The sequence below is a fragment of the Zonotrichia albicollis genome, chromosome 2, assembly GCF_047830755.1.
Source record: "Zonotrichia albicollis isolate bZonAlb1 chromosome 2, bZonAlb1.hap1, whole genome shotgun sequence".
Lineage (NCBI taxonomy): Eukaryota > Metazoa > Chordata > Aves > Passeriformes > Passerellidae > Zonotrichia > Zonotrichia albicollis.
Genome location: NC_133820.1, coordinates 87,286,334 through 87,312,695, shown reverse-complemented (window position 1 = coordinate 87,312,695; position 26,362 = coordinate 87,286,334). Strand labels below are relative to the sequence as shown.

General features: G+C 36.2%; 1 protein-coding gene across 16 annotated transcripts in view; it reads right to left on the bottom strand.

Annotated features, from left to right (window-relative positions):
* The window catches only part of GPC5 (glypican 5), a 610,346-nt gene that overhangs the window by 203,419 nt on the left and 380,565 nt on the right, over nucleotides 1–26,362 (bottom strand). The window contains exon 8 of one of the 16 annotated variants that reach the window (XM_074535597.1): nucleotides 19,330–19,499. The exons of the other annotated variants lie outside the window; for them this stretch is intronic. Within the exon in view, the coding sequence (XP_074391698.1) occupies nucleotides 19,345–19,499 (155 nt within the window). The 3' untranslated portion in view covers nucleotides 19,330–19,344. Of the gene's footprint in view, nucleotides 1–19,329; nucleotides 19,500–26,362 lie in introns of those variants that run through there. 16 annotated transcript variants of the gene reach the window in all.

Below are 26,362 nucleotides of genomic sequence, written 5' to 3'. Positions count from 1 at the left end.
TCTAGCAACATCTGTACTCTTGTCTCATGGTGCTCTTTTTGGCTCTGGACATGGGATTTTCATGATAATACTCCAAGTTATCTTGCTTTTTTGGTCTGGTTAAAGATGAATGACAAAAGCTTTTAGGGCAAATCTAGGCTGCTCCTTGTCATGGGGGTATGCGAGGAAAAAAATCAACACACACTTTGCAGAGTTTGAGATATTCTAGTGGATTTAAAAACTGAGTAAGAATAATGGGGGAAGGAAAAGTCATTATTTATGTAATTGAGTGATAGGTGAACACATTTACAGTTGTCTTTATCTTTAGAAAACCTCATATGTTTCTTATATTTGATAGGACTTACTTCAGATAAATGTAGCTGTCAGAAAACTAAGTGATTATGCTACCATTTTCCTTAGGTTCCTGGTAAATACAGTGGGAAGAGTAGATGTTTCCAACTGAAGGAGATTATTCTTAACTCAGCAGGATCCCAGTACAAACAAGTCTGTCTGTAATATACGCTTGCCTATATAATTCACACAATTACTGCTGTCAGAGCACAGCTCACATTTCTGTCCCTTACCTGTGCCATTTACATTTGATTCCTCAGTAAACACTGCCTCAAAACCCAGGAATTATTTTAAAATAAATAATCTTTATTCTTTGTTTTTTCATGTCATGGCTTTGTACTTTAATTTTCTGGTGAAGGTTGCAGAGTGGTTCCAGGTCACCATCTATCTCACATCTTAGTTTTGGGACCAAGCTCTTGGATGAGCATCTATAGCAAATGTGATGAATTATTATTGACAAAACCATCCAGGTTAGAGAACATGACATTTTTCAAAATGTCACTTTTAAATATGATAAAAATATATTCAACATAACAATGTAACTATTTTAATAGTGTTTTTAAAATGTCTTTATATATTTCAAATTTCTCACTTCCACATAGAGAACTGTGGAGATACAAATATTCCTATATAAAGTTAAAAGTACAAAAATCTTGCAATTCACATGAGAAGTTGTCCCAAAAATGATGTGCACAAGAAAAAAAATACTCAAAGGTATACAAATGTAATAATGAAGAGGCCAGGATCATAAAGCTTGCTATTTTTTACATGCCTCAAGAAAATGGCTGACTATAAATTTTTAGAAGTGAGTATAAAATTGTTGTGAAAAGCTAAGAAGTTTGAAATCGAAAGGAATCAGACAGTATTGTTATAAGTATCTGTGATATAACAGAAATTGGAACTAAATATAATATTTTTTTTAAGTTTCTGCCTCTTAGAAAGGACTTTGTAATCAGTTCTTGAATGAAGGATGACTTCATCTTTTCACCTGATGAAGCTGGAAAATCTATGTTTAAATTATGACTAGAACTCTAAAACTAACATTTATTAATAAGTATGAATTTTTTAATTTATTAATAGGTATTAATTTTTTAAATATTTACATCTCTTTGCAGAGTATAGTCTGGAGGTTCATTTTGACTTCCATCTGACATGTGGTGGCCAAAGTAAACTTTCCATCTGCATGTAACAACAAGGTTGCAAACAGATTTTAGATATAATGACTCTTATCTGGGCTTATTTTACCTTTACCAGAATTGACCCCAAACATATTTAGCTGCTGAAATAATAACCTAATTTAAACTCATCAGAGGGCTTTTAAAATTTTATGAAAAGATAGACACACCTTCAGAGTGTGATTCATCCAATCTGAAGATAAATGTCTAAAATAATTGGGAGGAATAATCACCCTCTGCAAGGGTCTATTTTGTCCCTATGACTGCAAAGCAAACCTACATGACTGTGAAAGGAATGAGACAGTGAAAGCAACTCTACTGACTGACATCCAAGAATAAGAGTACAACATAACTCAAGGAAGAACACACTGAAATAACTGAGCAGCACAGGATGGCATTTATGTCCAAATATAAATATCTGCTCTAAAATGAACATCTACTTTTGCTCTGTAGACAAAGCCACTGGGAGTTTCCATGGCTTACTTCTATAAAGGTGTTTCATGATGTGAAAGTGTTTCATCTTGCGAAAGTGCTAAAACCAATGACTGTCTCCAAGTAATTTTGAAATATGGATATACAAAATCGTGCTGCTATCGGCTTAACACCTAGGGGATTGCTCTGTCTTCCAGAGTGCACAGGTGATATTTAACCATGACCAGTGACAGGACTGGAGGAAACAGCATGGAGCTGAATCAAGGGAGGTTTAGGCTGGATATTAGAACAAGATTCTTCACCCAGAGGGTGGCTGGGCACTGGAACAGGCTCCCCAGGGTGCTGGTCACAGCATCAATGTGACAGAGGTAAAGAAGTGTTTGGACAGTGCTTTTGGACACATGGTGTGACTCTTGGGGATGTTCTATGCAGGGCTAAGAGTTGGACTTGATGGTCCTCCTGGGTCCCTTCAAACTCATGTTATTCTGTTTCTATGATTCAAAGTATCAACAGAAAAATGTTCTTGGGATAGACTGGTTCTCTTCATTAGTCAGTAACTACCCACGCTTTTCTCCTTTGTCTCTGAGAAAATGTAAGCAGCACCAGTTGTGCAGTACTCCAACAAACTTCCTTCAATTTGGACTGATGCTACCTTTCAGTTACTAAAGGAAAATTAAATTTATTATAATAATTTAAATACACAGACCCATGCACTCAGTGTAAAGTCCCAGTTTAACAGTATTTTGAACTGTGACCTGAACATTAAGAGGTGCTCCATGTGAATACCCTGTGTACAAGATAATTTATGACAATGACTGTCATTAAAGCACCTTCCATCACCACTCAGTCTCCAAGAAATTTTAACTAATTTCCTTTTGGTTCTTCAGAGCACAGCTAACAAAACCAAAACCAAAGTACCCCAAAATAAAAGATTGTCCAGTAAGGTAATGCTGTGGTGTGTTCTTAAGTTTGTTAGTTTGCTCCCCCCATTTTCTGTATTAAATGGTTTCTTCCTTTCCCAGGACCCTGCCAGTTAGGTTGCTATGGAAATGAAACTGCTCCTCCCTTGGTTTCTCTTATAAAGTGAAAGTTGTTTCCTCCTTGGGGTCAGTCAATCACCCCTTTTCTCCTCCCAGGTTTCGAGAATTTTCTTTTCTCTGGGAGTTATGGCTGGCTGTAGCCCCGGAGCCCCTCCTATGATTTATAACAGTTGGTTACTTTAGTATATCAGTTATGTTTCATACATATTTCTCATGAATAAAAAAATATACTTTATATAAAAATATACAATTTTGGAATTTCTTTTTTTCAGATAGCCAGCTGAATATAATGCAAAAAGAAATTCCAAAATTGTATATTTTTATATAAAGTATATTTTTTTATTCATGAGAAATAGTTCTAGTTAATGAAATATTTGTTAACTCTTTATAATTCCAGTCACTAGAACAAAACATCAAGAGTAAACAGTGCAGCAATTAAATATTAATCTACTTAGGGCTTATGTATGAAAAAAAATTGTTAAAGGAAAATTCGAGCTCTAAGAGAAAGAAATAACTACGATGAGTATGTGCAGCCCTTGAGCAGTTATGACATTAATTGTTCATAACTAAAGCAGCCATGTTGTGTCAATAACAAATAAAAAATCAACAGCACTTCTAAGGAAATGCCTGTAAATTAAGCTTTATGGATTAATGTATATCCATGATACTTCACTGTCAGAGAAGTATCCAGCTTATCACACAGCAGATCCACCAGAGAAACAACAGAGAAAAATACTTATATTTGAAAAAAAAAAAAAAAAAGGAACAAAACCTTTCATAACTTAGTTTGAGAAGGTATGTCTTAAGCAAATCTCACAGCAGCAGTACAACAGAAAGTTCTCATTTTCCTATGAGTTTCATGTGATCTTTTGAGCTGCATCACCAATTATCAATTTCCTACCCCCTGTGGCTCCTGGGTGAAGAGGCTGACACATTGATCAAAATGTTACTAAAGCATCAGTTGGCAAGATATGTCTGGATGCTATTTAAACACTTTGCCCTTTCATCAGATTCAGAGGGAGGTGGAAAAAGAAAGGAGTTACCTACCAGACCATAACATTTCTGAAATAAACAAATGTATTCTTATTCAATCCTTCATATATAAGCCAAAAAGTAGAGCTTGCAAAGATAAAATCTATTAATTACTTGTAATGTAGAATCTTACAGGAGTTATACAAGAGAGCAAATAATTTAAATAGTGTTTTATACTATTTTGTACTTCCAAAAGTTAAGAACTGCTAGGCAGTTTTAAAGATATGAATTGCACGTGATTAAACAGCAGGGAAAATGTAATGTGACTTTTTCCACTGCTGTGACTTACAGTGTTAGAAGCCAAGCAGAAAATATGACACAGCCTTCTGATAATGTCAGACTCTGCAGCTTTACAGGGTCCAAATGGAGTCCTCTCATTGCTAGCAGCCTCCAAGACAATTAGATTTGGCTATTGCCCAAATTCTTTCAGCTTTAGCTTAGATTGGTACATACACGTGGTACAATGGTTTTTGTTAGAATATTTTTGGTGTATTTCTGTAACAAACAAATCGTTAAAATATAGCATTTATTCTTTGTACTTATAACACCATGAACTGCCAGAGTAGTATGTCAACAACCCCCATGTACAGCTGGGCATATCTGACTTATGGGATGTCCTGGGGTGACGTTATGATGCTTGTATATCCCCATTCATCTGTTCTGTGCCTTTAAGACCGGCACTGAAGAGTGGAAGTTTTGTTTGGGTTTCTCTTATCAAGACACAGAGGAAAGCGGTACATAAGACTGTTTTTTCACTTCCAGCTTCAGCTTGCTGCTTTTGCTTGCTCTCTTTTTCCTGCTCTTGCTTCTGCTCTGCTTTCTGCCTCTGCTTATTAGCTAGTTCTAGCTAAACAGTCCACATTGCTTCCTGGACTGTTTCTCCTCTCCTGTTCCTGTGACCATCTCGAACCTGCTCCGGACTGGGACCCGGGAACACCGAAGGTTCGGCTGCAGTGGCTGGCCCAGCGCCGGAGGGACTGAGAACAGAGCAACCACCCCCCCGAAAGAGATTTTCTGATTTTGCCATCTTTCTCAAAGCGGTGTCATCGGGTATTGTTCATTTTGAGTGCTGGGGGGTGCGGGGCCAGTCAAATAAACAGGTTCTTTCCACCTCTCTCCGAGGAATTTTTTCCCGAACCGGTTGAGGGGAGGGGCCGTGTGGGTTTTGCTTTCTGGAGGGGCCCTCCTTTGCAGATTCTTTAACAAATTTGCCCTAAACCAGTACATGGGATCATACCTCCCGTGACACTTTTCCACATGGATTGCATCTTGTTGTTGGAGGACAGAAAATAGCATCAATTTCCTGTCCTGTTTTGATAGGGAACTTCCAAAGAGATTAGGAGGACTTTCAGTATCCACTGGGAATGAAGCAGTAACTACTCCCAGTTGTTTGTTAATACAATACAAATGCACCAACCACTACATTGTGGGGGAAAAAAAGGCTTAAAAACACAGGCTTTAGAGAATTCATTGTCTGGTTTAGAAAAACTGCCCTTAACAGCAATAAGTTCCAACAAATATTTAACTTTCAGGTAATAAAGCATGTCCTTGGTATGCATTTTCTCATTTAACAATATAGTTTTTAAAGCTACTGTAGATCACCAAAGGACAGGATTTTGAAGCTGTTTCTGGTTTTGAAAATGTTATGTAAAATACACATGGAATCAAAATGCAGTTGTTATAAAATAATAGTGCTATTCTTTGGGGTTACAGTGTTTTCCTGAGAGATATAGAAATAATTTTGTGTGTCTTGATTTTATTATCTCACCTGCTTCTTCTTAATTTCATTCTATTTCTTTCCTCTTTTTTATTATGTATTAGAAAAAAAGTAATACTCTTTGTATTATGTGCCCAGAACATTAACAGATGCATTCAGAACTCTTTTTACAGCACCTTAAGGATTAGAGAGTATTTTATTCCTATTTTAAAAACAATTCTTTCAATATCTGGCAGATATTCTGTTGATCCAATTCCAACAAGATGAATAAAAATATTCCCTCTGTTGCAATGACTTACAAGTTTTATCTCCTAACTCAATAAACTCAGAATATATCCTATATGTTACTGAACATCAGTGAGTTGTATGCTATGAAATGTTTTCTCCGAGCTAGTTTTATATTATCCAGTTTAGAGACATGAAATGTTCAATTTTACCAACCTGTTGATTTTTACTTTATTTAAACTAAACAGTGTACTTGAGAAGTATAATGTTGGAAAATTTGGAGACCTACTTTTAAAGGCTAACAGTAACCTATAAGATTTATAAGTAAAATGGGAAAGAGGGCTGATATACTAAAAATGTTTTTCTAGCTGTCTATCTATCTATCTATCTACCTATCCATGTTTGTGTTTATGTAAGTCTATATTGAGATCACTGTATGGTGATTTCTAAACCTAATCAGAGATACTATTTTAATTTAAAATTTAACCTCCCTTAAAAATCTGCTTAGGAAGTGATATTTTGTGATTACCCAATATGCTAAAATAGTTCACAAAATGATGGATTTTTCACACAGGGATGTTTTAAAAATTGAATTGGTTCACTAGACATCTGCATAGGGTGATTAACTTGTTCAGCATTACCTATGAAATACTTGTTTATATTCCTGAGAATAGTAGCACATTTAAAAAAAAAAAAATTCTAACAGTTATATAAGAGCCTGGAAATCTGGATGCCTCGACTTTAATTTCCAGCTATCATGTCTCTAAGTCTAATTGCTGGGTTCTTGTCCATTGTCCATTATGCAACAGAAAAAAAAATTAAGAAAAAGTTCAATAAACTCACTCATTTCCAATTTCAGAGAAATTATGTTAGTAAGAATTACAGGTTGGTAAGGCCCACCTTAATCCCTGGGGAGGTAATCAAACAACTAATCCTGGAAACTAATCTGACAACCTTCTATGAGTTCTATAAGTTATTGGCAGTTAAATGGGCACAAACTAAAACACAGGATGCTCTCTCTGAACATCAGGAAACACTTTTTCACCGTGGAGTTGATCAAGCACTGGCACATGTTTCCAGGGAGGTTATGGAATCTTCATCCCTAGAGATATTCAAAAACTGTTTGGACATGGTCCCGGACAGTTGATTCCAGGTGTCTCTGCTTCTGCAGTGGGGTCAGTCCAAATGACCTCCATAGGTCCCTTCCAGCTTCAACTATTCTGTGACAAAATAGTTTAGTCTAACAGTGGAAAAAAACAAATCTGTTTATATTAATTTACTTCTCTCTACCCAGCTGATCTCCTTGTTACAGCCAGCCTTGTTTCAGTCCATCAAGATTTCTGTAAAAACAAGTGTGTCTAGAACACAGTGTTTGTGCCACAAAGTCCATTTGTAAGTCTTCCTTTCATTGAGTTCTGTCCACTTATACAATTCGATTTTGTCAGAAATTGGTCAGTTTTCCTAAACCTCCCAGTTAAGGGTTAGCAGAAGAGTTCTGAGATCCAAAATATGTGACTAGTTTTTCCTTCTCTCTCTTTCACTGTGAGATGATACCTGAAAGATAGATTACTATTAGCTTTGGGTTTTTTTCAATGACCTTTTATTTGACTTCAAGCCAGGATGGAACTGAACTGAAGGAGGAACTAGTGCTTTCCAACAGCTAATTACATAATAACAATAAAAACAATAATAACAATAAAAACAATAACAACAACAACAATAATAATAATTACAATAATTGATGATGACGATGATGAAGACGATGGTAAAAACTAGACTGGAGCTAGACTTCATTAAAACCCCTCATATATTTACAGTGCTGGTCCTGGAAAACAAGTGTTTTTCTCCACAAATCCCACCAAGCCACACTACTTGCTCCAATACAAAGTAGCACTTCAAAAGGGTCAAAAGAGTGGTTGCTGTCAGGTGCAAAAGAATGTTTAGATGGCTCATGACTCTCAATCATCTGTGAATAAAAAGGGCAAACTCTTCACTCATTTTGTAAGAGCTCCTAAAGAAGCACTTCTTATACTATAGTTCTAGAAATGAAGTTTAAAATACATGTTACCACTGCTGACCCAGACTGGATTTCATGAAGATCCCTACAGATGGCAGAGGCATGTTCTCCCATCACTGGCCTCTTGGATCACCCAAGGAGTTTATTTCTTCCAAACCACAATATTCCAAAGATCTCCTAATCCAATTTTAGATATTCTGTAAATAAATAATCTTTTTTTCTGTAGGAAACAGATGAGCAGATTATCATGCATCTGCTTATTTTCGTACGTGAAATTCTTAACTGTACCTAGTACTTGACCACACACTTGAATTCATCTGTGAAAATATAGTGATGCTATTTACCCAAGAGAACCATTTACTCTAGTCTCCTTAAAATAAACATTGCAGGAAGATCCCTGGTGTTTTCTCACCGAGAAATGTACCTAATTTATAACATATGTAGTTTCTATATGATAAGGTACTGCATTCAAGATGGATCAAAACCGAAATAATAATGAATTATTTTGCACCTGAAGAATCAACGACTGCTCAAATGCAAAAAAGTAACTCCATGATTTGTAGATAAACTGTTTACTTCTTTGTTTTATTTAGGTGTGTTCAAGTTTACTATTTGACATTAATGTCATCTGTCAATCTATTCTATGACTATCAATGTAGAAATATACTGTTAATTTTCTGCTTTGTTCTAGAAAGAGGAGTTCCCTTCAAACTTGCAGTCTGGTGTTACTATGCATTCTGCTTTACTATTTCAGTTTAGAGTTAAAAATACATTGAGTATTTTTTTTTTCAAACATTTTGTCTCCTCCTATTTCATCCCTTTGATTCTGCTGCTGGACTAGGACAATCTTGGTTGTGTGTATAGACCAGGGGATGGAGGCTGGAAAGCAGTGCTATGGAAAAGGGCACAGAGGTCCTGGTTGATGGCAAGAGAAATGTGAGTCAGCAGTGCCCTGGCAGCCAGGAGGGACAACCCTGCCCTGGGGTGCATCAGGGACAGCACTGAGAGCCGGGCAAGGGAGGGGATTGTCCTGCTCTGCATCGCACTGAGGGCAGTTTTGGGCACCACAATATAAAACAAAGACATTAAGCTATAAAAAGTGTCCAAAGGAGGGCAATGAGGACAGTGAAGGGTCTCGAGGGGAAGCCAAACGAGGAGTGGCTGAGGTTACTTGGACTGTTCAGCCTGGAGGAGACTGAGGAAAGACCTCACTGTGATCTTCAACATCTTCACAAGGGGAAATGGAGGGGCAGGTAGTGATCTATTAATTCCCATGACCAAATAGATAAATAAATAAATAATCACTCTGAAGTTCATGTTCCAATGTACTGCCCTATTTCAGAAATTAGGTTTATGGATTTCAAAATACAGACTATATATAACCATTTAACTACCCTGCCCTTCCCCCCCCCCCCCCCCCAGTTCTTTCTAGTGGGTAATTAAATTGCACATAATATCCTTTTCATTTGACAGCAGATGCCTCTCTAGGAACAGTGTAACAAGTACTTGGTATCTATTCAGCCTCCTACACCTTGCTGTTATCTCATTCCTATTTTCCTGCACAGTCACAAGAAATAGAAGAGCAATGCATTCCAATTTTTGGTAAAAGAAGCATGATCTCAGCACTCTGTTAAATCCTCATCATTGTAAGAAGCTTGCTCATTCCACTGAAAGACAATGCACAACTTTGCAATTTTTCTTTTGTGTGCAATGTGGGGAATGTGGCACACAGCAAATGCTTTTGCTAAATCTCAACAGAAGGTTCCAGAACTAGCTCCAACAAATTTACAAAATAATACTACATAAAAAAAATCACTCTGAATCTGCTTTTCTTCTTGTAGTTGTACTCCCTTGAACAAGGACTATTGGCAAAGACAGTTTCATTTTTGTGTGAAACTAGCTGTAAAGGTCCACCCACATCTTGCTATGCAGTGTTATCATCTCAGTGATCCTTTTCCCAGTCTTTTTGAGTAGACCTGCATACCTGAGATAAATGCCATTTTTCATGAAGCTTAATAGTGCAGGTTACAAAATATATTTATTTTTATTCTCCTTCCACAGGCACTGAAAAGTAATCCATGTATGTCAATATTTTATATTATATCAAAGAGTGCCCAAAATATCTGACTGCAGAGAATGATATGGTTTGATCAACTCCTGTTAACAAAAAATTCCCCAAACCCACCCCCAGGAACCCTGAAAAAAGGCTTTGGACTGGATTTAGCAGAGGTAATGTGCTTCATGCTGATAGGAAGGAAGCCCAGTTGGGAAGGATTCGTCAGGGGCTGGCAGAAGTCCTGTTTCCAGTTCCAGAGAGAGGTTAATGGGAGCAGTGAGCTGCACTCTCCTAAAGACTGAGCTGTACTTAGCCTCACGATTGGTCTTAGGAATGTAGGAGTTTCAATGGTTGAACTTGATTATCCTGGAGGACTTTTACAACATTGGCCATTGTATGGTGGCATGACCTGTGAGAAGTCAGCAGGACACTCAGGAGCAGAGGGCATCATCAAGCACTGTCAGCCAATGAAATGGTTGTTATTAGTGGGCAAATGCAATGTGCACGATGGCTGCCTAGCAGAGTTTTCAGTGTTGCTTCTACTGGGGGGCCTGTAACAGGGACACCAAAGAACCAGGGGATCTGCTACAGGACCAAAGATGAAAGAGATAAATAGACCTGATGTCTCCCACTCTTCCTTATCATGTATAGGATTATCAACAGGAGATTGCTGCAAAGCTTTCCATCACCTTTGTGGCTACATTCAGCCAGTGCTGTCCATCAGGTATTTCCACAATAAAAGAAGATAAATTATTTTTTTCCCTGTACAGTTTCACAATCTCAAAATAAATATTTTTAATTAAATTCAAAATCTCCATTTTAAAAAACAACATATGGATTTCATGGGTCCTTTTTAGCCCAAAATTTTTTTAAATATTCATTGAGGCATAAGTCAAAAGACCCTGCAGTTACCACCAATAAGAAAGAATGACAGAGCAAAGAGAATTCTTCAGAGCGATACTTTCTTCATGTTTACATGTTTCCCTAGGCACTATATTTCGGCTGTTAGGACAAGCTGTAGAAGTAAAGTAAGAAGTGTAATTTTGCAAGCTATCTCTAATTTTAAAGCTTAGAAAATTACTTATTACCTGTCTCTTTGCACTATTTTTAACTTGTTAACTCTTTCTTGCTGTTTTTGATAATATATCACATGTATTTATCCCTTCTGGAGCTCATTTTAAGATTGTACTGCATTGTTGAGCCTAGTAATATGCAGAAGTGTACTGGATATTAATGAGTTATCATTCATTCAGACAGAGCTTATGTTATTGCAATGTCTAAATTGTTCTATTTTTGCACTATGCTCTTTTTATTTCCATTAAAATTTGATGAATATATGATTATCCAAAAATGTTAAACTGGGATCGTGGCCATAAACTAACAACTCTGAATGATTTTAGAGGTTTATAAACTAATATCTTCTTTAACATTTAAATTATATAAAATGCACAAAAGAATAGTGGTGAAAACATTAGGTCTTTTAGGGCATAGCTAGAAGTCCTAATTCCAAGCTGCAGAAATGTGTTGTCTCATGAAGCTTTCTCCAGAATGTTGTGATCTGAACTTCCTGTATGCAAAGAAGTTTGGCTTCAGCAAGAAATTAAGAGGCAACTCCCATCACTCCACCCTATCCTAAAGCAGGAGTTTCCAACTGATTTAGGCTCTTGAAAAACTGATGTATCCACAGCTACTACACAACATTTTGGCAATGTAAGGACCAAAAGACTGCCTTTTCAATGAAAAAGAGAAGAGTCAGGGAACATAGCTATCTGAATATAGGAGTGAGTTTCAGAGACTTCCAATTGAAAATTCAGAGCACAAATCCCAGTGAGCCTCCTTTTCAAGAAAACTCCTCTCTGCTGCCTCTTGTGTATCCTCTGTATCATGAGGGCTCTGATGACAGTCCTTGGAACTCCATTTTCCCAGTTACAAGGCAGTATGTTGAATGTAAGATTGAAATTTAATTTAACATTTTTCACAATCAGTATCTTACATGGACTGTGATGTTATAAAAGGAAGAGAATCAGAAGGAACAGAAAAGGAACTGATGGTCTTGTGAAACAGCTCTAGACATGTGAGGTCTGATTCTCTCAGATATTGAAATGGGGGTATATGGGACTTCAATGAAGCAGAGAATTAAGACACATGAAAAAAAAATTGTGAACACTGCTCAGTTTTAGAAACTATTTTGAGGCTCTTCCAACCAATAAATATCAAAATTATTTTGAAGACATAATGATTTCTGACCCAAGAGTCATACTGTGTGTTTCACTGATTACTTGATATTATAATTAGTTATTATAACCAGTTATAATAACAGGTCAGACCTCTTAGACTACTTAACATCTATCTGGCTTGAAGTTTTCTATTATCACACACAGGAAAAAAGTTGGAAGCAGAAGACAAACTGTGGTGATTAGGCCAGTCTTGGCCAGAAAAGAGCATCAATCAGCAGTTTGTTTCATGCATGTGGATATCTTTATCCCATCTCCTCCCATATTCATTGTCCTCAGTCTAGCTAAACCTCCCCTTTACTTTGCCTTTGGCCTTTCCCATAAGCATTCCACTGAAAAGTTTTCTTCAGTCTAACAAACTCCTTCCCATATGCCAGGGCAGGTTTTTATGAAACTGCTTTTCACCAGTTAAAAAGTAATGGCTGGACATCCTCAAGGCTTTGGTTGGCTCCTTCCAAGGCCTATCAGTCAGTGATGTCAGAGCTCTGGACTTTCCCAGTGACTCTGTTTCATCCTGATACTTAGTTTGTGCATCTGGCTGCTCAATTTATTACTTCACATGGTTCTTTATAATGTGAGTTAAAAAATTCACAAGCTGCCTTGCAAACCAGGTGTCCTTACATTGCCCTTACATTCCCTCACACTCTTAGCATGCACGTCTCTCCATCCAGCTGCACAGACTTGTTTGTAACTCAAATCACTTAACATGGAACAGGGTTCAAAGAGAATTCCAATTTAAATAAAACAGAGCCAAGAGAGTTAGTGAAATAAGCAACACTTTTCACAGGCCCAATATCCATACAACATGAGAAACCAACCACAGAAGGGTTCCCAGGAGCGAGTACCAATTAATTTCTTAATATCTAAAAGACTTACACTTTTGGAAAGAAAAGCATTGACTTTTTTTGACCATTTGGCCAGCAAATCTATGTAACAGGTCACCAATGAACTTTTCTATTTGATCAATAAAGAATTATTATTTTATTTACTTATCTTTTCTTTCTTTTCTTATTGCACATTCATTTTTAGTATATATCACTTTCATGTAGAACTTTAACAGGAGTGGAAAAAATACTTTTTTTTTCCATTTAGGAAAAGAAAAAAAGAAAATATCTTTTAAGAAATAACACTTTTCATGAAAGGTACTCATTCTATGATAGTCTGAAGTTTAAATATCTATTTTACAATGTAAGAAGATAATTAACCATAAAGGCACTGCAAAAGACAAAAATAGGGTATTAAAACATTAAGACAAAGGTTTATATAATATGTGTTAAACTTTCAAAACATAATCTGTCTTTAAACATGTTGATCCTGTGGAATGTGCTCTTTGGTTTCAGCAGCAGTGCTCAGGATTTTCCACTAAAGTTGTTGATTCTGTCTGCAATTCAGGTGTAATCAAGTTCATTTACTCTCTGAAGCCTTGCCTTGGAGAAATACTTTTCTGATGAAGAGTGCAGCTAATTACATTAGAATTAAAGTGCAATATTTCTACCTACTAAAGAATTGTAACTTAAACTGAAGTGAGAAAAATTTCCAGATTAAGTAAAATAAACCTGGTGTAGTTCTGTGGGCTGGGCAGAAGAATATTGATGGGCAGCTAGGATCACTTTTTATACATGATAATTCATCTTAGAAAGGGTAATCCTTAACATCCCATTTTTTTTAACTAGACATGTTCTGAACATATGATAGTCATTATTTTAAGGCCAAACAAGCACTATAGATTTATATGTGTTTCTGAGACTTCAAAAACATGGAAAAACAATCACAAAGTTTAATAGCTGCATTCAGGACACTGATAATTGCTATGACATCTATAAAGATGTGGCAAGAAGGGTACATGAAAAGAGAAACTCATTTGTTTACAATGAAAATTCTGCAGAACCATTAATGGTTATCTTGCAGTTTCATCTGAGGAAATGAGGCCTTTGATTTATTTAGTATGTATTTGGTGTTAACTCACATGGGAATTGCATCTCGTGCAAAGGAAATTGCAATGTAAGAAGTTTGGACATACTGCACTTAATGTGCTATTTCATTATTTGGAACATAAAGTAAAAGTCAATTAGACACTAAAAAAGGAGGAAGGACTTTGAGAAGAAATATTTATCAGCCATTTAGATGGCAAGCTGAAAATACTTAGAGTTCAGACTGAATGGGAATTTATGTTCAAAAATATTTTAACATCATATATTGAGGAAACCCTATACTTCAACTTCTATATGTTTCCTTTATAGGAACTTTTATAGGAAAGAAAATAAAACTGTTTATAAATGTATCACTACTTCAGGTTTTAATATTTTATTTTGATTCCCTTTAAACTGGTTTATTTGTACAAACATTATTTAGCTCAGTATGCTCTGTTTATCTCATATAAACACATCTTTTTTTTTCTTTGTGTTTGATATTTTCTGTCTTTAAGCTAACAAATGAGAAATGTTCTTTTCTTCCTTGTTCTTTCACAACTGTTTAGTATGCAGTTTCTATTTCATCAATGTCCAAAATCTGAGGATTTTTGGTAGAATTTCTGGGGCAGCATTACAAACTTATTTTTGCTCTTTCAGGAAAGATAAAGTTATCTGGAAGTAGAAGCAAACAGGTTATGAATGTCATAAGTTGCTAAATTAAGCGTTCTGATGAGGAAAGAAAACTATAAGAAGGTTGAACAGGTTAAAACAATGGTTAAAAATACTGTCTCAATATAAGAAGAGAATGAAGACACTTAAGCTCTTACAATTTTCAAAGTTAGAACAAGTATTGAAGAAAAACCCCATGAAGTGTAGTAATATATGAGAAGACACAATATATAGGAATGAAAAATAATACATCAATTAGCTATATGGTGTTTCAGCAATTGGTTATATTGTGTGAAGTATTAAAACCCAGATAGATGGAATTGATTGATCAAAAGGCGAAATTGAACCACTACCAAATTTTCACTGCTAAATTAAAGATTGCCATTTGTCTTCCCTCTATTACTTTTGCAGTCTAAAAGCACACAGAGGGAGTCAGAATCTAGGTTTAAAACACTCAAAATAAGACATCATAATCAAATATTTTTCAATATTTTCTTCATGTGCTGAAAAACTATGAAGTTTGGTGAGCAAAGCTTACAGGAAAAAGTCTGCCTAACTAAATTGCTGCAAACCATTTGTTATTACTGCAGTAACTAAGAAAAAGAAACACCAGTGGTAAAAGTATTAAGAAGTTATTAAATCATGTCCCTTCACACTTAATAAGCTCTAAGTATGATGTGAAAATCGAGGTTTTATGAAACATTTCCAACTTCTACTCTTGATAGTAGTGCACTGCTATTTGTTACAGAAAATTAGACAGTAGTCAGTGTAAGAAGCATTGCAATAATGAACAGGCTGGGAATATCTGGGAACCTTACTTCTAGTTGGAAAATGCCATGTTTCTTAGTCCTGGATGCAAAGTCTAGTTAAAACTACTGAAGACAGAATAGGAATGGCAAAAGAGTGAGGCTAGAACACTCTCCTGAGTGTTGGAAGAGGCAGCTTTTGGACTTTTGATATCACATCTCCAGCACATGCCAAGCAAGCAAGAGTGCTTCCAGTGCCCTTTGTCTCACCTACCCTTTTGAGGCAAATTTAAAATAAAATATTACTCTGCTGCTCTGAAAAGGCTCAAATGCTTACACTCAGGCAAGAAATAAGGGTTATATGTTATCTGCTGAATCAGGTCCCTGGAGAGATGCTGCAAACACTCCTGTCACTGTCCTCACCATTTCTAATAAACTCATTTCTACAGCTCACTGCTCTGTGTTGGATATTGTTAATATTATTCTAACAACTTCCAAAGGCACAGGCAACTCTGCAGCTGCTGCACCCTTCTCGTTTGCATGTGGGAGTGAAAGCAGTCTTCCACTGTTTGACCCTGGTGCAGAGCAGGCACATACCATTGAAAAACAGAGATGTGAGACCCAGATATAGAGTGAATGACTCTTTCTAAGGCAATTGTTGATGGCTATTTCCCCGAAGTTCCTGTGGTGGTGATAAAGTATTACTAAACTGTGGGAAGGACCTGCTTGGTTAAAACATAGGTATTTTAAATTACCTACTAAAGAATATTCTTAAAGACTAACTGCTCAATAGCATAAGAAATTAAATAAAGCTCTTAACAGTCTTAAACCAAGGTACTCTAAAATGCTTTGGAAGTTATGGGGGAAAAAAAGATTTTACCTTACAGAATTCTACAGCAAGAGAACAAGTTTTATTTGAAAACTTTGTTTTCTCTTGCAACACACTTTTCAATAATCTTCTCATCCACTGGGCAGTATCAGTTGCCCATTAACAAGCATTTTATGGTAAACAGCTGTACATGAAAACTGAGCTGGATTTGAAACCAGAGAAGTGGGATAACTGCATTCAGTCTGCAGAAAATAGAAATTAATATTGCCATGTTTTCCGTGGAAAGATGTTAAGACAACATATAATTTTTTGCCTAAATCCAGTAAATGAACACAACTGGCTCAACTCATCTCAGCAAGGACAAATCAGATATTTCACCTTTCTCAAACCATTTTACATATGCTTGCATATGTCCTGGAACACTGGATCATGATTAATTATAATTAGTTCAAAACAAGAAATTTAAACAATAATGGTCATTTTTTTTATAGAAGCTTGCAGGAAATTTTATTTAAAGGCTTCCAGCCAAAGGCAACACTGTTGTTATATTCAAGCTTGAAGTTTGTTTCTACCTTTTTGGATTAATTTAATTTGGATTAATTGTGATATGGATTCATAAAGGTACTTGAAAAATTAAATTACAAAACATATCACAAAAGCCTGCTGTCATAGTCCTTTTCCTTCTTCTATCATTTAGATTACATCAGACCTAGGGAGAGTCAAACTGTGATGAACCTTGCCTTTTGAAACCTTGAATGCATTTGACTTGCAATCAGTCTGAAGGCCTAATAAACATTTTACTCCTGAAACTGTTCCAAAAGGTTAAGAATTTGTAATTACATTTGTCTGGGAGTATTATTATATTGCCAACTGAATAATCTTGACCCAAGTTAGATTTCAGACCCCTTTTACTTTGGGAAAATCTAGAGATACTAAATATAATTGTTAAAGAATATAATTAAATAAGCACATCATTAGATCTCTCCATAGACTTATTTAATTGAATTGAAAAATTCCACATTGAAAAAATATGTAAAAGTATCAGTCACTACAGAAAATTTTAAAAAATTGCCTCACTATATTGCTGAAAGCTTTATTAATTTTACCAGTTTAAACTTCTAAGCCAAGAACACACAAAATTTTGTTATAAATTCTCAAATGTGCTCAATGTTTATATAATGATTCCTCTTCAAAGATGAAAGAATGAATGGAGAATAAATAAATTGTGACCTTCCTGAAAAACAACTTTACCTTTAAAGATGGATCATGTAGGGTGATGCTTCACTGCATCCAATATATTAATAGTTATTAAGCTGACAGAAAGTCAATTTCACCATAGCTTGTTCTTTACCAGAAAGCAACAGTAAAATGAAAAAAAAATAAAAGGAGGACATTCAATCCATGCTTCCTGTAAATGTCATTGTACATTTTAATAGAAAAAAACCTCTTCATAGACATTAATGAATAAGCTGTACATAAAATTTATAAAACCCAAACCCTATATATATTCCTATCATGTACTGCTCAGGCATTGACTGATTTTGTAGTGCAGTGATCCTTTGAAGTCATGCAGGACAAGTGTCTCCAATAGCCAACAGTTCCTGATAGGAGTAGGATTTCTGCCACTCCTAAAGCAGTCCTGGCAGAACATGAAATCATATAGTCATCACTACTATACAGCTATTTAGAAACAAATTATTATAAAGGACAGCTAATATAATTTTCTATGGCAGTTAGTTATTGCATACTAATAAGGATATATGAATAAATAACATTTGACAGAAAACAAAAGCTTAAGCCTTAAAGACAGAAAAAAAATCTAAATTAATATGCTAAAAAGATACACCATAAATGTAAAAAATGAGGCATTTTGGATTCTGGAAATGAAAAATACCAGACAGATTTACACAAGGATTGATTTATCTTATTTTTACTGTACTTATTGTGAGTAAATACCGAATATATTTTCTGCCGCTCAGTTATTTTAACTGACTGAACGTATGCAGTGCAACAAGAAACGGTTACATGACGTGGTCACGCAATTACCTAGTGTATTTTATTAAACTGCAGTTGCACATTAAGAAGCCACTACAATTTAAAAAGTGATAGCAGGAATCAGGCACTGAAATTCTGATCCCCCTTCAACTCTGCCTAAAATGATAATCTGAAATGAGTCCTCTGTGCCTGATAGTGAAATACCAGTGTTTTCACAACTCGGCCATCTCAGAGTTGTTTGCTTCTAATGAGATGAGTAACACAAGCTGTTCACAGAGATTGTAAGAGCTGAGCTTTTCCATATGGAAACTTTAATGTGCAATCTAAATGCACCTTGGTGAACATTGGTGTTGCAGGGGGTCCAGAAATGCCTTACAGAGAAGGGATAGAGAACTATTTCTCAATTCAGTATGATTAAGCGCTCCATAAATCTTTTTTTTGTTCACAGAGCACGGGCATTTCTAGAGTTGGAGCCAAAGTGATAAACACTGTCCTAAATGTTATTTCATAAGTGTTACTTGAAAATTTACTCTTTCAAGACTGCTTTTTTGTGCAGACTTTAAACTGCTTATGTATTGGAGAAATACATATCCTTATTTGGCAACTTGCATTAAACACAGATTTATAATTTTTTTAGTCTAAAAATACAGTGCAATGGAGTGACTTGCAAACAGAATAAGACAGAACATAATAAAGAAGATAAATAACAAGAAGTTCACTGAGACTAATGGCACTTAAAACCCTGCAAAGACTATGGATACTGAAAAATCCTCAGGTCTTTATATGACAAAAGGGCCAAGCAATTATTTTAAACAATCAAACAAACAGCTTGTTTTCTGTCAAGAGTTATTTATTTCATATACCCTTGTAAATATGCAGCAACCTTCTGTAGAGGACCATACTTCAGAATGATTTGTCTCAAACATTTTGAGCATTGCTACAGGAGAGGTGATCCAAAGTGAAGGGTCCCATGGAGGTGGGGCAGAGCTGCTCTGATCCAGCTTCCTGCTGTGCTTTGATACTGGTGCTCATTCCCATTCTCCCAAGTAATTTCCTGGAGAAGGCCCGGCTGTGCAAGATACAAGATAACACCTGAAAAGTCAAATTTATGTAAGATGCCTGCACCAGGTTAACTATAAAAAGACAGATTAGAAAGATGCTTCCTTGCTGTTTAGTGTCTCAGGCATCTCTTTTTTCCTCTCTTCTCTGCTCTTTTCCTTTTTTCATCTCATTGTTTGCCCCAGCACTGGATCATCCAGGTCCGGATCATCCAGGAAGCAGCACCAATGTAGGATCTAAGGACTGGTGCTATTGTTTGGTTTTTTCCTTGCTTTGCCCAAGTAAAGCACAACCATCATATTCCATTCCATATGCCATGTCAAACTCTGCTGTGGGAGTGGGGAGTACACTGCTTGTGTGAGGGTGTGTTGTGGCTTGTGAGCCTGACCTGTGAGGAGCTTCTGGTGGGAGCTGAAAATTTATTGAAGTGTACTGGGCAAAACAAAGGGCTTTCTATCTGTCACCTGAGGAAGTCTACTGTGTGAATTTACAGGCTTATTAGCCAGCACCTTCTCAGTCTAAATAGAGGGCTGGTTGCCAAAGTTTTGGTGACTGTAAAATAAAATAAGATTTCCCAGACACATTTCTCTGTTGAGCCTCATGAGAATTTACAAGGAACACCACAGCCCCTACCTGTGGGTCATGACACTCACCGGTAGGACAAATGATAGTAGCTGCTTTTTATAAGAGCTTAATTGTTGATATAATTTTATAGCACTGTATTAGGTATAAGGTGTGCAAGAAGATGAAAGCCTGTAAAGGGACTAGGAAAAAGACCTGTTCTAATAGAGTTTTCAGGAAAATGCCACAAAAGTGAAGTTAATCTAGGAATTTCAGTAAGAGATACAATCATCTTACTTAAGGGAACACTTTGGTATGGGGTCTATAATGAATCAAAAAGTTTATAAAGCATTGCTAGCATGTAGATTTGAATTCAAACTTGTTTGATGAGAACCCTGGAAAAAGACAATAAATTATTTTCACATTGAAATGAGTGTAGCTAATATTTCCTCTACAAAAGCACAACATATTTGAGATAGCAATTAAATACTGTGTATCTGATCTGGTTCTCCATTGCACTTGAGCAGCACAGGTAGAAACCTGTAGAGCACATACAGCCCTCAGGATTTCTCTGTGATTTCACCTAATTTCTGCTACACAATGAACTTATGATGCTGAAAATTTTTCTTTAAAGGATAATTTAACTACAGCCTCAAATTTTCATTCTATAGTGAGAGTTAATTAAAAATCTATTATTGCTGATTTATTAGAAATATGAGTACTAACAGCTTTCTTCTTCCTTTCATTTGATCTGTCTAAACAGGTAGATTACACGTCAAGAAGACCTGGGTGCTATAGGTATGCAAACCTTTCCCTACAGGGAATTGTTTGGTTAAGTTTCCCAGCAATCATTCTTATGATTGAAGACATTTAACATTTTTGATTAAATAACCTTGGCACAAAGACCAGAACCATATTCATGAGGACTGCTGGTGACATTCTCATCACTATGGAGAAGGACTGGAACTTCTCACAGGAATAACTGGATCTTTCTGACATATGAATAACAGTAATTGCATGAAAATCATCAATGGTATAGACTGACTGAAATAATTAGGGACTGAAGAGAAACAAAAAGAACTGTTTCTTGGGTTGGTTAACTACAATAACTACGAACCATCAAATAAGGCAATGGTGGAGAGCAGCATTGGGCTGGTTGCATCACACAAAGTATTTTTACCATATTTCTGCAGGCTTTCTGTAAAACCGCATTTTGAAACATACAAATTATTACCTCAGATTGGGCTTGATACAAAGATAAATTAAAAAAAAGCTGGTACTACCAGTCTACCTGTATAGGTAGTGAATAGATTTTCACTACAAAACCAATGCATTATGAATGGAATATAAGGTAGCCTTTGACTGCCCCTAGTGTCCCAGCTGATTCCCTACTCATCAGGAAGCCTGTTTTCCTGAACATTTTAAGGGTGTTGTTGGGAAAAATGTATTTTTATACATACAGTTAATTCAGATCAGCAAAGACTTTCGGGTAGGTAGAAAATATAGGCTTTTAAAAATAGAGATCAATTAAATAAAATACATGCTATTCTGCACAATAATGGTATTTTCTATTTTTTTGCTCATGGAATAAAATATTATTACCAAGAAGAATATTACCTGTGGTAGGGAAAGTAATATTATTAAGCTGACTTTCATAAAAGTGAATACTAATTATAGCTGCTAATCCAATGAGACACATTTCAGAGGTGTGCATAATCACTACAAATTTCACCTTTCTGTGAATATATAATGAAGCATCAGAGACTTATTTCTAAGCATATCAACTTCTGTCAAGAGATTTTCATTACATCAAACATTGATTAAGCTAAACTTAGGTCTACCATGCAAGAGATGGCTTTGAAGTGCTGGTAGGCATCATTTAAAATGTATCTTTGCAGAGACCTCTATTACAGTGTGTGAAAAAGAAAGAAGGGAATATTGTCAACTTGCATAATGTACTTGAAAATTAAAAAGTAGAAACTTTTGTAATTTTTGTTAATTTGAAATCTGGAGACTGTGGGGAAGCAAGGATAAGCGATGGAGGTAATTATAATTAATGCCTTTGATGGTTGTTGTTCTTAATCATAGAAAGCTTCTGTTAACAAACTGCGATAAACTTGTCATGCTATTAGGATCCATGTGGGATCTTGTGTGGGAACAAGAGCTAACACATGCACATACCCTGTATATACCGAAGAATATATACACAATGTACATATACATACTCTGATACAGGGTAATTCTTCCCTGTAAAGAGCAATTCTTCAGTAGTTTATGCAAGTTTTATATTAGAGACTTAGACAAATGCTATCCTGGTAATCTGGTCTCATCTGTGCCACAGTGTACATTTCTGTCACAGCAAGTTCTGTTTATTCATTTGCTGAATAAAATACATGAATATGTGTATTCCAACATGCTGCAGTGCATCTTTATCTGGTCCTGCCAAATGAACTGCAGCACATTCTCAGGACTGTGCTATGCTATATTTGAAATATTATCTTTCTGTTTTACATAGGCTGGTTTTGAGTGGGACAGAGCTAATTTTCTCCATAGTAACTGATATGGGGCTGCTTTTGATTTGTGTTGCAAACAGTGTTGATAACTCAGGGATGTTTCAGCTGTTGCTGAGCAGTGCTTGCTCAGGCAGGGCCTTTTCTGCTCCTCACCCTAACTCCATCAGTGAGCCATCTGTGGCTGTGTGGGGACACTGGGAGGGGACAGAGCTGGGGCATCTTATCCCAGCTTATGAAAGGAATATCTAACACCATATAGTGCCATGTTTAGCATATAATGATGGGGTAAAAAGAAAAAAGGAAGTGATAGTTTTGAGTGATATTGGTTTTTTTCTAATTCACCATGATGTGTGATGAAGCTAGGCTTTCCTGGGGATGGCTGAATGCCTGCCTGCCCACTGCGAGTGGAGAATGAAATATTCAGTTTACAGTAAATTCTACTGTTGTGGTCAATATAAGTACCCAAAGAATACAAAAATGGTACTCAATATTTCATTAATGCCCAGAGAGCCTTCTGTCTCCACAAGCAATAAATCTTTTGAAAGAAAACAGAATAATTCTTCAGTTTGTAGGAGGATCCTGTGTAAGTTAAGCTCATTACTCACAGCACTGAGACACCATCTTCTTTCACTATTTCTAATAGCAGAACACTATATCTTCCAGGAGCCATTGCTCCAAATTTTATTAAAAGCCTTTTTAACACAGTACTGTGCTTTGAGGAGTCTGATAGTTCTCAGTACAGTCAAGGGAAAACTGAGGTGTTCAAAATAAAGCCTATAAATCAGTTACTATCAGGGTGTGGCCTCATGTATTATTTTTCCCATTGAATAAGATTACAATTTTCTAGCCCTTTACTGTCACTATCCCTCTGAACCATCACATCACCACTTCATAAAACTCCATGCACAAGTTTTCAAGTACTTGGTCCTATTTGGGTTCCTGTTGTAGTCCAGCCCCTGATGCTCTTATAGTCCTGATCAGCTGTCAGGGAGAAATGCAAAGGTAACTCTGAGGGATACAATCTGTAACTGAGAAGTTGCATACTCCAGGTAAACTCTAAGGCCAGTAGTGTTAAGGAGGGTCATTTTGCAGCTTCCAAGGAAGATTCATGGGATGAAATACACATCCAAGCTCACTCCACAGGCTCCTTCCTCAGACAATGGAGAGAAGTGTTTTCAACTAGGAAATTATGCACTTCAGCTCCAAGGACTCAGTCAAATTGCCTAAACAAGTCTGCTGAAATTTGAGCTAGGATATCCCACATGGTCTTCCACTGATGTGCCAGAAGGGAAAAATTCTGTCGCAGTACCTATAATATTGGGGTTGGAGGTCTTTTGGAAGCATCAGGAGAGCAGTTTCAAACATCTGCCAAACGCTAAGTTTTGGATTCCTTAAAGCATCTTAGATGCCTTTAAAGCCCTCAAATTAGCCCTAGATGTCTGTATGAGAATAAGATATGCCCTAGCAATGCTTATTCCTTTCCTTGGCAAAGATGTTCAAGGGTAATGAGATCAGATACAGATGACTGGAGTAAAGTGAGATGAATACCACTCTCAGTGGTAATTAGGTACTGCTTTGTAAAACATCAACCACAAAATATACAGGAGTGCTTCTATTACTCCTCTCCTACCTGCCTGCAGCTATGCTGTAGCAACCAAAACTGCAGAACTTCCAGGTTATATACTGGGGAAATCATGGGGTCTCTGAATACTCTGGCTTGGGGGCAATTTGCCTCTGATATGGTGCATTTCATAATAGTCATCCTGTAAGTGGCATAAATACCACCCATACTTCTTTCTTAGGGAAAGGTTCTATTAAACAAACTGTACTTGCAGATATGCAAGAGTGGTGTAGACATTTACTAGCAATAGCAAGGTTATAAAAAAATCTAGTCAGAACTCCCCTTTTTCTTTTTCACTCTATCCTTACGTTTTAAAATTAAACCTTATATCAGTAATAAATACAATGCTCTTCACTGCTGCTTTGAATAAGTATTGTAGTTTATTGCAACTGCACTGATCTAACAAGATTGTCTGGCCAGCTGTCAACAAACAACAGATAGGAGAAAGAAAGGAAATTGAAATAAGGTCAAACAGACACAGTTGAAAACTGCTAATTAGGATGTTTATAGATAATGCTGTAATTTTTTGTTTTCCACTATTTTTAAGACCATATTAAAGCATGCAAAAGGCATTTGGTCTAAGGACACATTAAAGGGTGACCTGGAGTGGTACAATTATCAGGTCTGTTTGCGCACCTCTTGAGACAGGAAACCCTGCAGGAACTGAAGTGTGCCAACTAAACACTGTAATGGAGTTCCACGACCTGTATTATGTTTTGGGGATGCAATTTCAGTTTATGAAGTCTGAATGGAAGACCAGATTACTGGGAGAGGTCATGTCTGCTCCATGAAGTGGTGCCAGAGCTGAAAGAGAGTTGTTCAAAGTAGCTTTACATAAGAAAGGCTCCTGTTTGGCAGGATAGTTTCCAGCACTCTAGATCTTCATTTCATTGGATTTTTAGAACTGGCATATCTATATAAAGTACTGTATCTCTAAATTCTTTTTTAAATTATGTTGCTAATGTGGGGAGATTGCAGTTGTAGCCTTACATGCTAGTATTTGCTCATGAAAGTTTTGCTGATGAATTGCTTGCTTATTTCTATCTTCAGTCCTGCCAATCACAGTCTGGAATAAACATGTACATATTTTTTATTGAAATCTATAAACATAGTGTAAAATGAAAATTAATCACAAAATTTCCTTCAGTATATCAATAATACACTGTTTTACTAGGATTCAAAGTACAATTAAACTGCTGAAGAAGCTACTGAACAGTAAAACACATTTTTTTTCTTTAACTGAGAGCCAATACCTTAGAGGATAATATCCCTGTTAACAAAAAAAAAAAAAAAAAGGGAGATAATTAAAATCTTTATAAAGCATCTGTCATCCACCTATACTCATTAGGGATTGAAAAACCACACAGATTATAAAACATGAAAAAAAAGTAAATCTGAATTTCTCTCCAAAATAAAACAGAAATATTAGGGAAAAATAGATAATGGTCAAACCTTTGCATAAAAGCACAGATATATTAAACCAAAAAACCCCAAACCCCAAGCCTATAACTTTGAGTACGGTTCTGATGTGTAAACAAAACAATCACCATGTAACATTTCCTGAGACAAAAACAGAATGATGAGCTACAGTGTGGATCACAGATTATTGCACTTTAATTTCTAAATGAGCTTAGACATCTGTGAAATTAAAACCCCAGGGCGGACAATTTATGTGACACTATGTTGAGAAAGGAACAAAGCTTTGAGATGCAAATTCCATCTTTCCATTGCGTCAGACCAGGTAACCTTGCAAACAACCTTCACACAGACCAGTCTTCTCCACTCTGACTGATGTCTCCCATATGTATCTATTTCTCCTCTCCGTTTTCCAATCAAGTTGACAGCAATTCCCAGTTCGTTTTCTAAGGAGACTGATAAAAGCCAGGCTGGACCTGTACCTGTTATTAACCTCTCTTGTACCATTATTACTTATTTTTCTCCTTTGAGATAGGCAGTTACATTGCACTTGCTGATCTTTGCATGTGATGTGTTATTGCATAAAAACGGTACTGCAAATGTCAGCCTGTTACTGGGTCATTAAAGTCAGGTCATGATATTTGAAAATTTGATGTTCTTAACCTTTTCGGGAATTAACCAACATATATTACAGGATTATTTATCTTTGTTTGTTGTTTTTGTCATGGTTGTTGTTGCTTACATCAATTATTCATGAACACAAGGGCATATATTATGCTATAAAA